Below are 12,898 nucleotides of genomic sequence, written 5' to 3' on the forward strand. Positions count from 1 at the left end.
ATTATTATTGTGTGGGAGTCTAAGTCTCTTTGTAAGTCTCTAAGGACTTGCTTTATGAATCTGGGTGCTCCTGTATTGGGTGCATACACATTTAGGATAGTTAGCTCTTCTTGTTGAATTGATTCCTTTACCATTATGTAACAACCTTGTCTCTTTTGACCTTTGTTGGTTTAAAGTCTGTCTTATCAGAGACTAGAATTGCAACCCCTGCTTTTGTTTTGTTTTGTTTTCTATTTGCTTGGTAGATCTTCCTCCATCCCTTTATTTTGAGCCTATGTGTGTCTCTGCACATGAGATGGGTCTCCTGAATACAGCACACTGATTGGCTTTTATTCTTTATCCAATTTGCCAGTCTGTGTCTTTTAACTGGAGAATTTAGCCCATTTACATTTAAGGTTAATATTGTTATGTTATGACATATTGTTACGAATTTGTTCCAGTCATTATGATGTTAGCTGGTTATTTTGCTCGTTAGTTTATGCAGTTTCTTCCTAGCATCAATGATTTTTACAATTTGGCATGTTTTTGCAGTGGCTGGTACTGGTTGTTCCTTTCCATGTTTAGTGCTTCCTTCAGGAGCTCTTGTAAGGCAGGCCTGGTGGTGACAGAATCTCTCAGCATTTGCTTGTCTGTAAAGGATATTATTTCTCCTTCACTTATGAAGCTTAGTTTGGCTGGATATGAAATTCTGGGTTGAAAATTCTTCTCTTTAAGAAAGTTGAATATTGGCCCCAACTCTCCTCTGGCTTTTACAGTTTCTGCCGAGAGATCTGCTATTAGTCTGATGGGCTTCCCTTTCTGAGTAACCCGACCTTTCTGTCTGGCTGCCCTTAACACTTTTTCCCTCATTTCAATCTTGGAGAACCTGACAATTATGTGTCTTGGAGTTGCTGTTCTCAAGGAGTATCTTTGTGGTGCTCTCTGTATTCCCTGAATTTGAATGTTGGCCTGCCTTGCTAGGTTGGCGAAGTTCTCCTGGATAATATCCCGAAGAGTGTTTTTTCAACTTGATTCCATGCTCCCTGTCACTTTTAGGTACACCAATCAAACGTAGATTTCATCTTTTCACATAGTCCCATATGTGACACTAGAGGAGGCAATCTGTCCATCCTCAGATCTCAAACTCCATGCTAGGAGAACCACTACTCTCTTCAAAGCTGTCAGACAGGGACGTTTAAGTCTGCAGAAGTTTCTGCTGCCTTTTGTTCAGCTATGCCCTGCCCTCACATGTGGAGTCTACAGATGCAGGCAGACCTCCTTGAGCTGTGGTGGGCTCCACCCAGTTCAAGCTTCTGGGCTGCTCTATTTACCTACTTAAGCCTCAGCAATGGCGGACACCCCTCCCCCAGCCTCGCTGCCACCTTGCAGTTCGATCTCAGACTGCTGTGTTAGCAGTGAGCGAGGCTCCGTGGGTGTGGGACCCTCTAAGCCAGGTGCAGGATATAATCTCCTGGTGTGCCATTTACAAAGACCGCTGGAAAAGGGCAGTGTTAGGGTGGGAGTGTCCCGATTTTCCAGGTACCATCTGTCATGGCTTCCCTTGGCTAGAAAAGGGAATTCACCGATCCCTTGTGCTTCCCAGGTGAGGTGATCCTGCCCTGCTTTGGCTTGCAGTCCATGGGCTGCACCCACTGCCTGACAAGCCCCAGTGAGAGGAACCCAGCACCCCAGTAGGAAATGCAGAAATCACTCATCTTCTGCATTGCTCATGCTGGGAGCTGTAGACTGGAGCTGTTCCTATTCTGCCATATTGGAACCTCCCCTCGGAGCCAGTTTTATAGATTGAGTGATGGGACTCAATTCTTTACCCTTCTCTGTATCCACATCTTTGCCATAACTCAGCCATACGACTTCCTTTGACTAGTGGCCTGTGTGTGGGGTGACAGTGTGCCAGTTTGGAGCCCGCGGATTCACCTACTGCCACTGGCCCTCTGACACCTTGAGGCACAAGAGGGACATGCCCCAGCTAGCCTGCTGATCCAAGGAACAGGAGAAAGCAGTGGAGCACACTCAGATCTGCAGAGTTTCAGCGCAATCAAGAGACACCAGTCTGAATCAGAATCCTCCCGAAACCCCAGCTCCCCTGTACAGAGCTATGAGAAAAATAAAGGCTTATTGAGGTATATTACTGAAAAATTATGATTATTTATTATGTGACAAAAGCTAACTAAACGAAGGAGTAAACCGAAGAGGTGTCTATCCAAAGTGCATTTATTTCCCAGTGAAAAAGGCATTATCTCCGTATCTAGTCTGAAACAAAAGTGGAAGGGTAAGTGTAAGAAGATAGTTTCTTCAACGAAGCCAGAATTCTAGGTGCAGGGGTGTTCTATGTATAGTGTAACGGGGCCTTCTTGGCTTTGCTGTGGGAGACGGCAGACGTTATTCATATCAAGATTATTTTCAGATGGCTAACATTTATCAGCAGCCGGTGACAGGCACTGTGCTAAGCCCTGGACACACATTGTCTCTTTTAGTCTTAACGGTGGCACGAGGAGCCAGGCACCGCTAATTTCACCAATGAGGAAACTGAGGCTGTTGAGGCCGAGCAGTTTGCCTCCATTCACAGGGAGAGAGTAGGTAAGGCAGAATTCAAACTCAAGAAGTCTCCTTGCACGGTATGAGATAATAATGTTGGTGGCTAGAGGTGCAAACCTGTATCCTTCCTCCATCATCACGTTACCGTTTTCATCACATTGTGTGGTATTGACTTATTTAATCCTAGAAGTCTACAAAGTAGGTATTATTTATTATCACCATTCTACCGTTGAGGAAATGGGAGACAGCTGGTCAAGACCCTTGCCTACATTTCCATATAGCTAGCAAGGACTGAGTTGGACTTGAACACAGGCCATCTAGCTAACCAGTACACTATGTTAATAGCTATTAACACATTACTCACCTCAAGGTGAAAGGCCTGAAGCATGATCTTCCTTCTTTTTCTGGAAACCTATAAGCTTCTCTAAGTATTCAAAAGGAAATATGCATTTTTGGCACCATGGTTTTCTTCAAGCGTATAAAATGTGATAAATGGCCTTTAATTTATACTACAATCACTCTCAGGCTCCCCTGACCTTTCATTCTTGCAAGCACAATTGTCTTATTTGCTGCCTTTATGTTTACTTGTTTTTAGTTTTGTTTTTCTGATTGTGTACTTTTAGGCTCAACTCTGTCAGTATACAAATTCAGCGGAATCCTAATGGAGTAATAAAAAGTATGCAAAAAAGAATGTGAATCATGATGGGTTTTTAGAGGTAACTCTAAAAAGTAAAAATAACCAGTTAAGGTACAAAATCAGCAGCCAGTTATTCCCCAGATCTGTTCACACATATATTTTCTGTAACTGGCGGGAAAGTCTCTCAGTGGCCTCAAGTCTTCAGACGCTTTCTCCATTCAGTCTCTAAGTACAACAGTCACATCTCCAAGTGCCTTCTCAATGGATGTACAAATGTCATTCCTACCCACCTTAAAAGCAGCGCCTCCATGAATGATGGATTTGATAAAAATCCCCAAGTCTGTTCCAGTTTCTCTGGATTTGTTCCCTTTCAAGCTCACCCCAAGGCCAGCAGAACCTGAATCATTCAGGGGGATCTCAAAGGTGAGCTGCTCACTTGTCTCCAGGGAGAGTGCACAGCAGTCAGGTTCTCCTTTCTGTTAGGGGAATACACATGAAAAGAGTGAAGAGAAGAAAGCAGATTAATATTTCACTCTCTCAGATGACCAGACACAGATGCAATCAGCAGGACAGGATGACTGGACCTCTAACAGCTGTAATCAGCTCCTGGCAGGCAAAGGCTGGTGTTCGTTCTCCACAAGGAGCCACAGTCACATCCATGGAGCAGGGGAAGAGGTCTCAGGGAATAATATTTGGTAATTGTTAATAGAGAGGATCGTTTGGCAAGTCAGAGTGATGCAATCTGAAACAACTCGCAAGCCTTTGGAAATTTAGCAAGATATTCTCCATAATAAACAAGGCTGGACATTAGACTTAGGGTATCCTGGGTATCAGAAGGTATCTTAGAGATAATGGAGTCTCAACATCTTCACCTTACAGATGAAGAAACAGAGCTTAGTGTAGAAACGTCTTAAAATTCCAGGAAAATATTTGGCAGATATAATTTAAAACATACCATTTACTATGGAAACAACACTATTGGTAAAGTTTGTTAATAAGACGCAGAGTACTGAAGAAATGATACCTTATTTTAAAGTTAGAGAAAAATGATTTATAATGGATATCATCAAATGAAATTTCACTTTGTCAAAACTCATGCTTTCAGCCTGCTTCTTTGGGTAGTATAACTCACTAGCATTACATTTTTAAACTTAAAAATGATTATGTACAACAAATATTCATGTCATATTTGACAAATGACATCTAGCCACAAGCATAGTGGTCTCAAGGAACACAGAGTATGGTGGCAAAAGGCATATTTAGGGTTCAGTTCGCCAGGGAGAAGTACAAGGTTAATCATATTTGGTCCCTAGTTTTTCAAACATGCAGCAGTAGGAACAGACAAGTGCTGCCCACATAGGATCTTTGTGGGCCTCCCTTCTGCATTCCTCTCGAGCTTGTAGAAGTGTGAAACGGCCACAGTGTTCAACTGAAAATTTTGACAATGAGATACCCCTGGAAATGATCAACTCATTCTAGGTTGGTAGTTCCTTCCTCTCTATAATTATGTCTAGAGACTCTCATCTTAAGGTCACACTGAAGGGACTCTTATGTAAAATTACATATTTAAAAAATTACTATGAATGTCTGAATGTCAGTCACATACAACTATAAAATCAGAAGTAGCAAAGAACCCACAATTAAAACAGGATTAAGAGGTCGGATCACAGCCAGATCAACTGATGTGGCATTTTCAACCCCTACCCAGACAGAGAAAATCCACATCTAACTTTTAAAGAAATAGTTCTTTATTTAATTTTCTTATAAGTGAAGTTATCTGTGAAGATTTTGACAATAGGTTGTTCAAAGAAATGAAACTTTATGGCTTAATAAATTTATTACAAGTGAGCTCTTTTAACTAACTCATTATATTGTTACCTAAAAAACAAATCCCATTATTTGATTCAAACTAGCTGTCTTTTTTTCCATTGGAATGCTAGAGTTTAGTACTAAATGTAAACTATTAGCCTTCATCTTTGTTTTTCAAAATGCCCAATTTAAAATCCATAACATTTCATAATCATTTATGTTTCCAGGCCTCTCTGGGATTTGCTTAATTTCAGTCTAATAAAGTTCCACTGAATTAAAGTGCAAATTAAGGAAAAACCATCCTACTGTAAGTTTGTGAACACCACTTCAAGAGAAAAACTAGAAAGGTTCTCTGGCTTTTGTCTATCAGAGACAAAGAGACAAGAACTAGCTTTGCTTCAGTAATTCCTTCAAATCACTTCATTTTATGATTAAATCATTCCTCTTTTGGCAATTAGATTTAATTCTCCATAAGACTGACAACCACTGTTTGCACTAACACTTATCACTCATTATTAAAGTGGTAGAAGCAAAATAGAAATCAGGTCGCATTATGGTTATCTTTTCTTTCAAAAAATTTTTTTAAGTCTGTGACATCTGTGATTCAAAAATACAACAGAAACAATACACTGGAGGCTAACAATGATTGACTACTTCATTTCTGAGTACTTTACACATATTAATACACTTATGCTTCACAACAAACCTGTGAGGTTTATTGTTATGTCCATTTCACAGATGAGAAAACTGAGGTGCACAGCAGATAAACACCATGCTTTCAGTCCAGAAGACTTGGAATGTGGAAGCTTTCAGGCACAGCGTGGTTCCTGTGTTAGACTCTCTTTTTTTTTTTTTTTATCTTTTTCTCTAGTGAATAGTTCTGAGTGGTCTGCTATATTTTCATGTTTGACATTATACAATATCCATTTTTGACAAAAGTATGCAATTATAAGGTGACACATCTTCTATAAACTATGACGTGGAAGGTGTTTTATTTTTCTTTATAAATGTATATTTTAATTGACAAATCATTTTGTTTTAAAGTTTACTCTGTGGTTTATTTTAAACAAATTCAATTCAGCATCCAGGTATAACTGCTCCACCAGCCAACTGAAGTACTTATTTTTAAAAGTGTATTTCTGACTTTAAACACTTAAATCCATTGTGGTTTATCATGTCAATGTATATTTTGGAGCGTGCACAGCTCTGCGAAAGCCTGTTAAAATTTCTTAAAGGAGTCTTGGAAAGGACTCAGCTACAGAGGCGCAGCCCCCTATTTACAGAGAGCATGGATGTAAATTACAGACACCTCATGGCATATACTGAAACTGTCCCTCCTAAAAGGGAGCTGAATTCAGGCCCCAGTGGGGTAAATGTGTCAACCAACAAAATAAGTTGTTTTTCAGTTAGTACAAACAAAATTCAAGAACTAGCATCTGTGTGGGTGAGTGAGCTCACATTCTGAAATAAGAATAACTTAACCTTGTTTTCTTTTTAATGATTTTTTTTTTATACTTTAAGTTCTAGCATACAAGTGCACAACGTGCAGGTTTGTTACATACGTATACATGTGCCATGTTGGTGTGCCGCACCCATTAACTCATCATTTACATTAGGTATTTCTCCTAATGCTCTCCCTCCCCTGTCCCCCAACCCCACAACAAGCCCCAGTGTGTGAAGTTCCCCATCCTGAGTCCAGGTGTTCTCACTGTTCAATTCCCACCTATGAGTGAGAACAGTGTTTGGTTTTCTGTCCTTGTGATAGTTTGCTCAGAATAATGGTTTCCAGCTTCATCCATGTCCCTACAAAGGACATGAACTCATCCTTTTTTATGGCTGCATAGTATTCCATGGTGTACATGTGTCACATTTTCTTAATCCAGTCTGTCATTGATGGACATTTGGGTTAGTTCCAAGTCTTTGCTGTTGTGAACAGTGCCGCAATAAACATACGTGTGCATGTGTCTTTATAGCAGCATGATTTATAATCCTTTGGGTATATACCCAGTAATGGGATGGCTGGGTCAAATGGTATTTCTAGTTCTAGATCCTTGAAGAATCACCACACTGTCTTCCACAATGGTTGAACTACTTTACAGTCCCACCAACAGTGTGAAAGTGTTCCTATTTCTCCACATCCTCTCCAGCACCTGTTGTTTCCTGACGTTTTAATGATCGCCATTCTAACTGGTGTGAGATGGTATCTCACTGTGGTTTTGATTTGCATTTCTCTGATGGCCAGTGATAATGAGTATTTTTTCATGTGTCTGTTGGCTGCATAAATGTCTTCTTTGGAGAAGTGTCTGTTCATATCTTTCGCCCACTTTTTGATGGGGTTGTTTGATGTTTTTGTTGCAAACTTGTTTACATTCTTTGTAGATTCTGGATATTAGCCCTTACTCAGATGGGTAGATTGTAAAAATTTTCTCCCATTCTGTAGGTTGCCTGTTCACTCTAATGGTAGTTTCTTTTGCTGTGCAGAAGCTCTTCAGTTTAACTAGATCCCATTTGTCAATTTTGGCTTTTGTTGCCATTGCTTTTGGTGTTTTAGTCATGAAGTCCTTGCCCATGCCTATGTCCTGAATGGTATTGCCTAGGTTTTCTTCTAGGGTTTTTATCGTTTTAGGTCTAACATTTAAGTATTTAATCCATCTTGAATTAATTTTTGTATAAGGTGTAAGGAAGGCATCCAGTTTCAGCTTTCTACATATGGCTAGCCAGTTTTCCCAGCACTATTTATTAACTAAGGAATCCTTTCCCCATTTCTTGTTTTTGTCAGGTTTGTCAAAGATCAGATGGTTGTAGATGTGTGGTATTATTTCTGAGGGCTCTGTTCTGTTTCATTGGTCTATATCTCTGTTTTGGCATCAGTACTATGCTGTTTTGGTTACTGTAGCCTCGTAGTATAGTTTGAAGTCAGGTAGCGTGATGCTTCCAGCTTTGTTCTTTTGGCTTAGTATTGTCATGGCAATGCAGGCTCTTTTTTGGTTCCATATGAATTTTAAAGTAGTTTTTTCCAATTCTGTGAAGAAACTCATTGGTAGCTTGATGGGGATGGCATTGAATCTATAATTTACCTTGGGCAGTATGACCATTTTCATGATATTGATCTTTCCTATCCATGAGCATGGAATGTTCCTCCATTTTGTTCCAAGATGGCCACATAGGAACAGCTTCAGTCTACAGCTCCCAGCATGAGCGACACAGAAGACGGGTGATTTCTGCATTTCCAACTGAGCTTTGAAGAGAGCAGTGGTTCTCCAGTACGGAGTTTGAGATCTAAAAACGGACAGACTGTCTTCTCTAGTGGGTCCTGACCCCTGAGTAGCCTAACTGGGAGACACCTCCCAGTTGGGGCTGAATGATACCTCATACAGCTGGGCGCCCCTCTAAGATGAAGCTTCCAGAGGAAGATCAGGTAGCACCATTTGCTGTTCTGCAGTATTTGCTATTCTGCAGCCTCTGCTGGTGATACCCAGGCAAACAGGTCTGGAGTGGACCTCCAGCAAACTCCAAGAGACCTGCAGCTGAGGGTCCTGACTGTTAGAAGGAGAACCAACAAACAGAAAGGAATAGCAGCAACATCAGCAAAAAGGACATCCACACCAAAACCCCATCTGTAGGTCACCATCATCAAAGACCAAAGGTAGATAAAACCACAAAGATGGGGAGAAACCAGGACAGAAAAGCTGAAAATTCTAAAAACCAGAGCGCTTCTTCTCCTCCAAAGGAATGCAGCTCCTCGCCAGCAATGGAACAAAGCTGGACGGTGAATGACTTTGACAAGTTGACAGTTGTAGGTTTCAGAAGATCGGTAATAACAAACTTCTCCAAGCTAAAGGAGGATGTTCGAATCCATTACAAAGAAGCTAAAAACCTGAAAAAAGATTAGATGAATAGCTAACTACAATAAACAGTGTAGAGAAGACCCTAAATGATCTGATGGAGCTGAAAACCATAGCACGAGAGCTACGTGACACATGCACAAGCTTCAGTAGCCGCATCGATCAAGTGGAAAAAAGGGTATCAGTGACTGAAGATCAAATGAATGAAATGAAGTGAGAAGTTCAGAGAAAAAAGAGGAAAAAGAAATGAAGAAAGCCTCCAAGAAATATGGGACTATGTGAAAAGACCAAATCTACATTTGATCGGTGTACCTAAAAGTGACAGGGAGCATGGAATCAAGTTGGAAAACACTCTTCGGGATATTATCCAGGAGAACTTCCCCAACTTAGCAAGGCAGGCCAACATTCAAATTCAGGAAATACAGAGAATGCCACAAAGATAGTCCTCAAGAAGAGCAACTCCAAGACACAAAATTGTCAGATTCACCGAGGTTCAAATGAAGGAAAAAATGTTAAGGGCAGCCAGAGAGAAAGGTCGGGTTACCCACAAAGGGAACCCCATCAGACTAACAGCAGATCTCTCGGCAGAAACTCTATAAGCCAGAAGAGAGTGGAGGCAACATTCTTAAAGAAAAGAATTTTCAACCCAGAATTTCATATCCAGCCAAACTAAGCTTCATAAGTCAAGGAGAAATAAAATCCTTTACAGATACGCAAATTCTGAGAGACTGTCACCACCAGGCCTGCCTTACAAGAGTTCCTGAGGGAAGCACTAAACATAGAAAGGAACAATTGGTATCAGCCACTGCAAAAACACGCCAAATTGTAAAAATCATCAATGCTAGGAAGAAACTGCATCAACTAATGGGCAAAATAACCAGCTAACATCATAATGACAGGATCATATTCACACATAACAATATTAACCTTAAATGTAAATGGGCTAAATTCTCCAATTAAAAGACACAGACTGGTAAGTTGGATCAAGAGTCAAGATCCATCAGTGTGCTGTATTCAGGAGACCCATCTCACATGCAGAGACACACATGGGCTCAAAATAAAGGGATGGAGAAAGATCTACCAAGCAAATAGAAAACAAAACAAAGCAAAAAAGCAGGGGTTGCAATCTTAGTCTCTGATAAAACAGACTTTAGATGAACAAAGATCAAAAGAGACAAAGAAGGCCATTACATAATGGTAAAGGGATCAGTTCCACAAGAAGAGCTAACTACCCTAAATATATATGCATGCAATACAGGAGTACCCAGATTCATAAAGCAAGTCCTTAGAGACTTACAAAGAGACTTAGACTCCCACACAATAATAATGGGAGACTTTAACACCCCACTGTCAACATTAGACAGATCAATGAGACAGAAAGTTAACAAGGATATCCAGGACTTGAACTCAGCTCTCCACCAAATGGACCTAATAGTCATCTATAGAACTCTCCACCACAAATCAACAGAATATACATTCTTCTCAGCACCACATTGCACTTATTCTAAAATTGACCACATAGTTGGAAGTAAAGCACCTCTCAGAAAACGTAAAAGAACAGAAATCATGACATATCAAAATGATATATGTTTATGGAATACAGTATGGTGTTTTAAACTATGTATACATTGTGGAATAGCTAAATTGAGCTAATTAACATATGCATTACCTTATATACTTAAGAATTTCTGTGTGTGTGTTGAGAACACTTAAATTCTACTCTCCTAGAGATTTTCAAGTATAAACTACAAAGTTATTAACTATTGCCATTATGTAGTAGGATACACCTCTTGAACTTACTCCTCCTGAGATTGTGTCTTTTGACCAACATTTCTCCACTCTTCCCCTCCTCTGTGCTTGTAACCACCATTCTACTCTGTGAGTTAAACTGTCAGACTCTTCACTGCCATACTATACTGTATCCTTGTGTCTCAACTTTTGTCTATCCCATGATTTAACCTACCCTCAAGAAATTCCAGGACAGATTTCTAAAATGACAGCAAGACATTATGCCATTTACATTCTCCACACAAGTACAGTTACGTTTTATATCTTTCTTATGCTGTATCAGGCTTAAGCCATAATTAGTGCCCTCTAATAATAGCAAACTTCCCAAATGGTAAAGGAAGCCATTACGGTTAGTTAACACAGCCGTTTCCTCTGTTAGAAATAAATGTCCCTTTATCTAACATTAAAAAAAATCAATATGCTGAATGCCTCTCTCCAAGAATCCTGGTTCAACCAGTAACTCTGAAAATTAAACTCAAATCTTGCCAGATAGCATTTTGTAGCAAAATGGAAATGGGTATAATGTACTATCAAGTGCCCTAAATGCCAGACCTTAGTGATATGATGAATCCCCAAGCAGTGGCACATCTAAGACCTCGGATTCTCCTGGTTTCCATCTTCAGGCAACAGCTCTTTCCACTCGCAGATATCAAGTGCATGCACACACACACACTCACACAAACACACACGCACACACACACAAAGGCTGGCTGGCATAGTAAGGGAAATCTTGTGAATTTCATTTATGTTTAAAATCTTTTCATTACTTGTTATTCTTTGCCACTAGAGGCCCGGTCTCTAGATACAACATCCTTGAGATTCCCAGAGCCAGGCCCAGAATGGATGCTCTAATGCCTCCCCTATATAGGTGTAGGCCTAATGCCCTCCCTGCATAGGTGTAGGCCTAATGCCCAGCACCTGCCCAGGGCTGGTCACACAGAACCCTCAGCTTAGGCTTTTTCGACCTCGCCACAACTGATATTTGAAGGCTGCTAATTTTTTGTTGTGGGTGTCTGTCCAATGCATTGCATGATATTTGACCAAGTCCTTGGCTACAACCCACCAGATGTTAGGAGTACCCCCTTCCCTAAGCTGTGACAACTAAAATGCCTTCAAACATTGCCAAATGTCACCTGTGGTCAAAATCACCTCCAATTAAAAACTACTGCCCTGAATCAACAATTGGCAAATCAAAGCAACCAGGCCCCAGGAGGTGTTTTAGCAACAGGCTGCATTGCTGCCTGTTCATATGTTTCCAAGTCTCAGCAGTTTTTACTGAGAGGGATGTCAGATGTCTCTGAGTGGAGGAAACAAGAGATACTTCAGCACGATTAAGATGAAAAAGTGTTAGATCCACAGATTCATGACTGAACACTTAGTTGGTTAGAATGAACTACTGAAGAATCATGTAATTGTTATATTTCTAGTTAAATGGCAGCTAATTTTCCAGAGGAAGTATGATCTCTGTGGGATGAACAGAGTAGGACAGGTGGTAGAAAACAAATGTATTGGTACATATATAAAATGTTTCCTTTTACTCATATAGGAATCCAGGATGGGGCAAGGCATGGTGGCTCATGCCTGTAATCCCAGCGCTTTCAGAAGCCGAGGCGGGCAGATGACTTCAGGTCAGGAGTTTGAGACCAGCCTGGCCAACATGGGTTTAAGAATTAGAAAGAGGAAACTGAAGAGTCTACCTGGTCAGGCCTGGCTAGATACACTAACCATTTTTTAGAAAACAAATATCAAAAGTAGTTACTTGGCATGAGAGGAAGAAAGAGAGGAAGTAAGATGGATGACTGGGGAGACAGCCATACTATTAGCTTAAGAGTGTTCCAAAAGAGGCCATCTCTGAAATCACAAATGTCTTGTATTGCAAAGCAGTGCCTGATTCACACATGCAAGTGGTAATAATCCAGCCTTTCAAAGCCCAGGGGAATCCACCAGTCCATAGGGCCAATGTTCAATTTCCCAGAAGCCCAGCTCAGACCTGAAAGCATCCATGCTGAACCTTTTATGGCCCTCATTTCATTAAATGCTGTGCTCTTGGCTCAGCACGAGCAAGCTCTGGATGTCTTTGCCTTGCCTCCCAAATGGGTAATTAGTCTGTGTTGTGAGCAGCTTACTTTATGCAAGAGTTATGTTTCACATGCAATCATTTTGTCAATTACCAAAACTCAAACAAAAGAGGTTTTTTTTTTTTTTTTTTTTTTTAAAGAGTAACTTTTAAAATATATAAAGCAAAAGCCATACCTGGCAATTCTGCCAGGATATTTTATAGGAA

At 40.4% G+C, this 12,898-nt stretch overlaps 1 protein-coding gene across 4 annotated transcripts in view; it reads right to left on the bottom strand.

Annotated features, from left to right (window-relative positions):
- The window catches only part of PARD3B (par-3 family cell polarity regulator beta), a 1,103,389-nt gene that overhangs the window by 475,870 nt on the left and 614,621 nt on the right, over positions 1-12,898 (bottom strand). For 3 of the 4 annotated variants that reach the window (XM_011949895.1, XM_011949896.1, XM_011949892.1), the window contains exon 11: positions 3,463-3,648. The exons of the other annotated variant lie outside the window; for it this stretch is intronic. In XM_011949895.1, coding sequence (XP_011805285.1) covers positions 3,463-3,648 — 186 coding nt within the window. The remainder of the gene's footprint in view (positions 1-3,462; positions 3,649-12,898) is intronic. 4 annotated transcript variants of the gene reach the window in all.

Source organism: Colobus angolensis, unplaced genomic scaffold (assembly GCF_000951035.1).
Source record: "Colobus angolensis palliatus isolate OR3802 unplaced genomic scaffold, Cang.pa_1.0 Scaffold30, whole genome shotgun sequence".
In the NCBI taxonomy this organism is placed as follows: Eukaryota; Metazoa; Chordata; class Mammalia; order Primates; family Cercopithecidae; genus Colobus; species Colobus angolensis.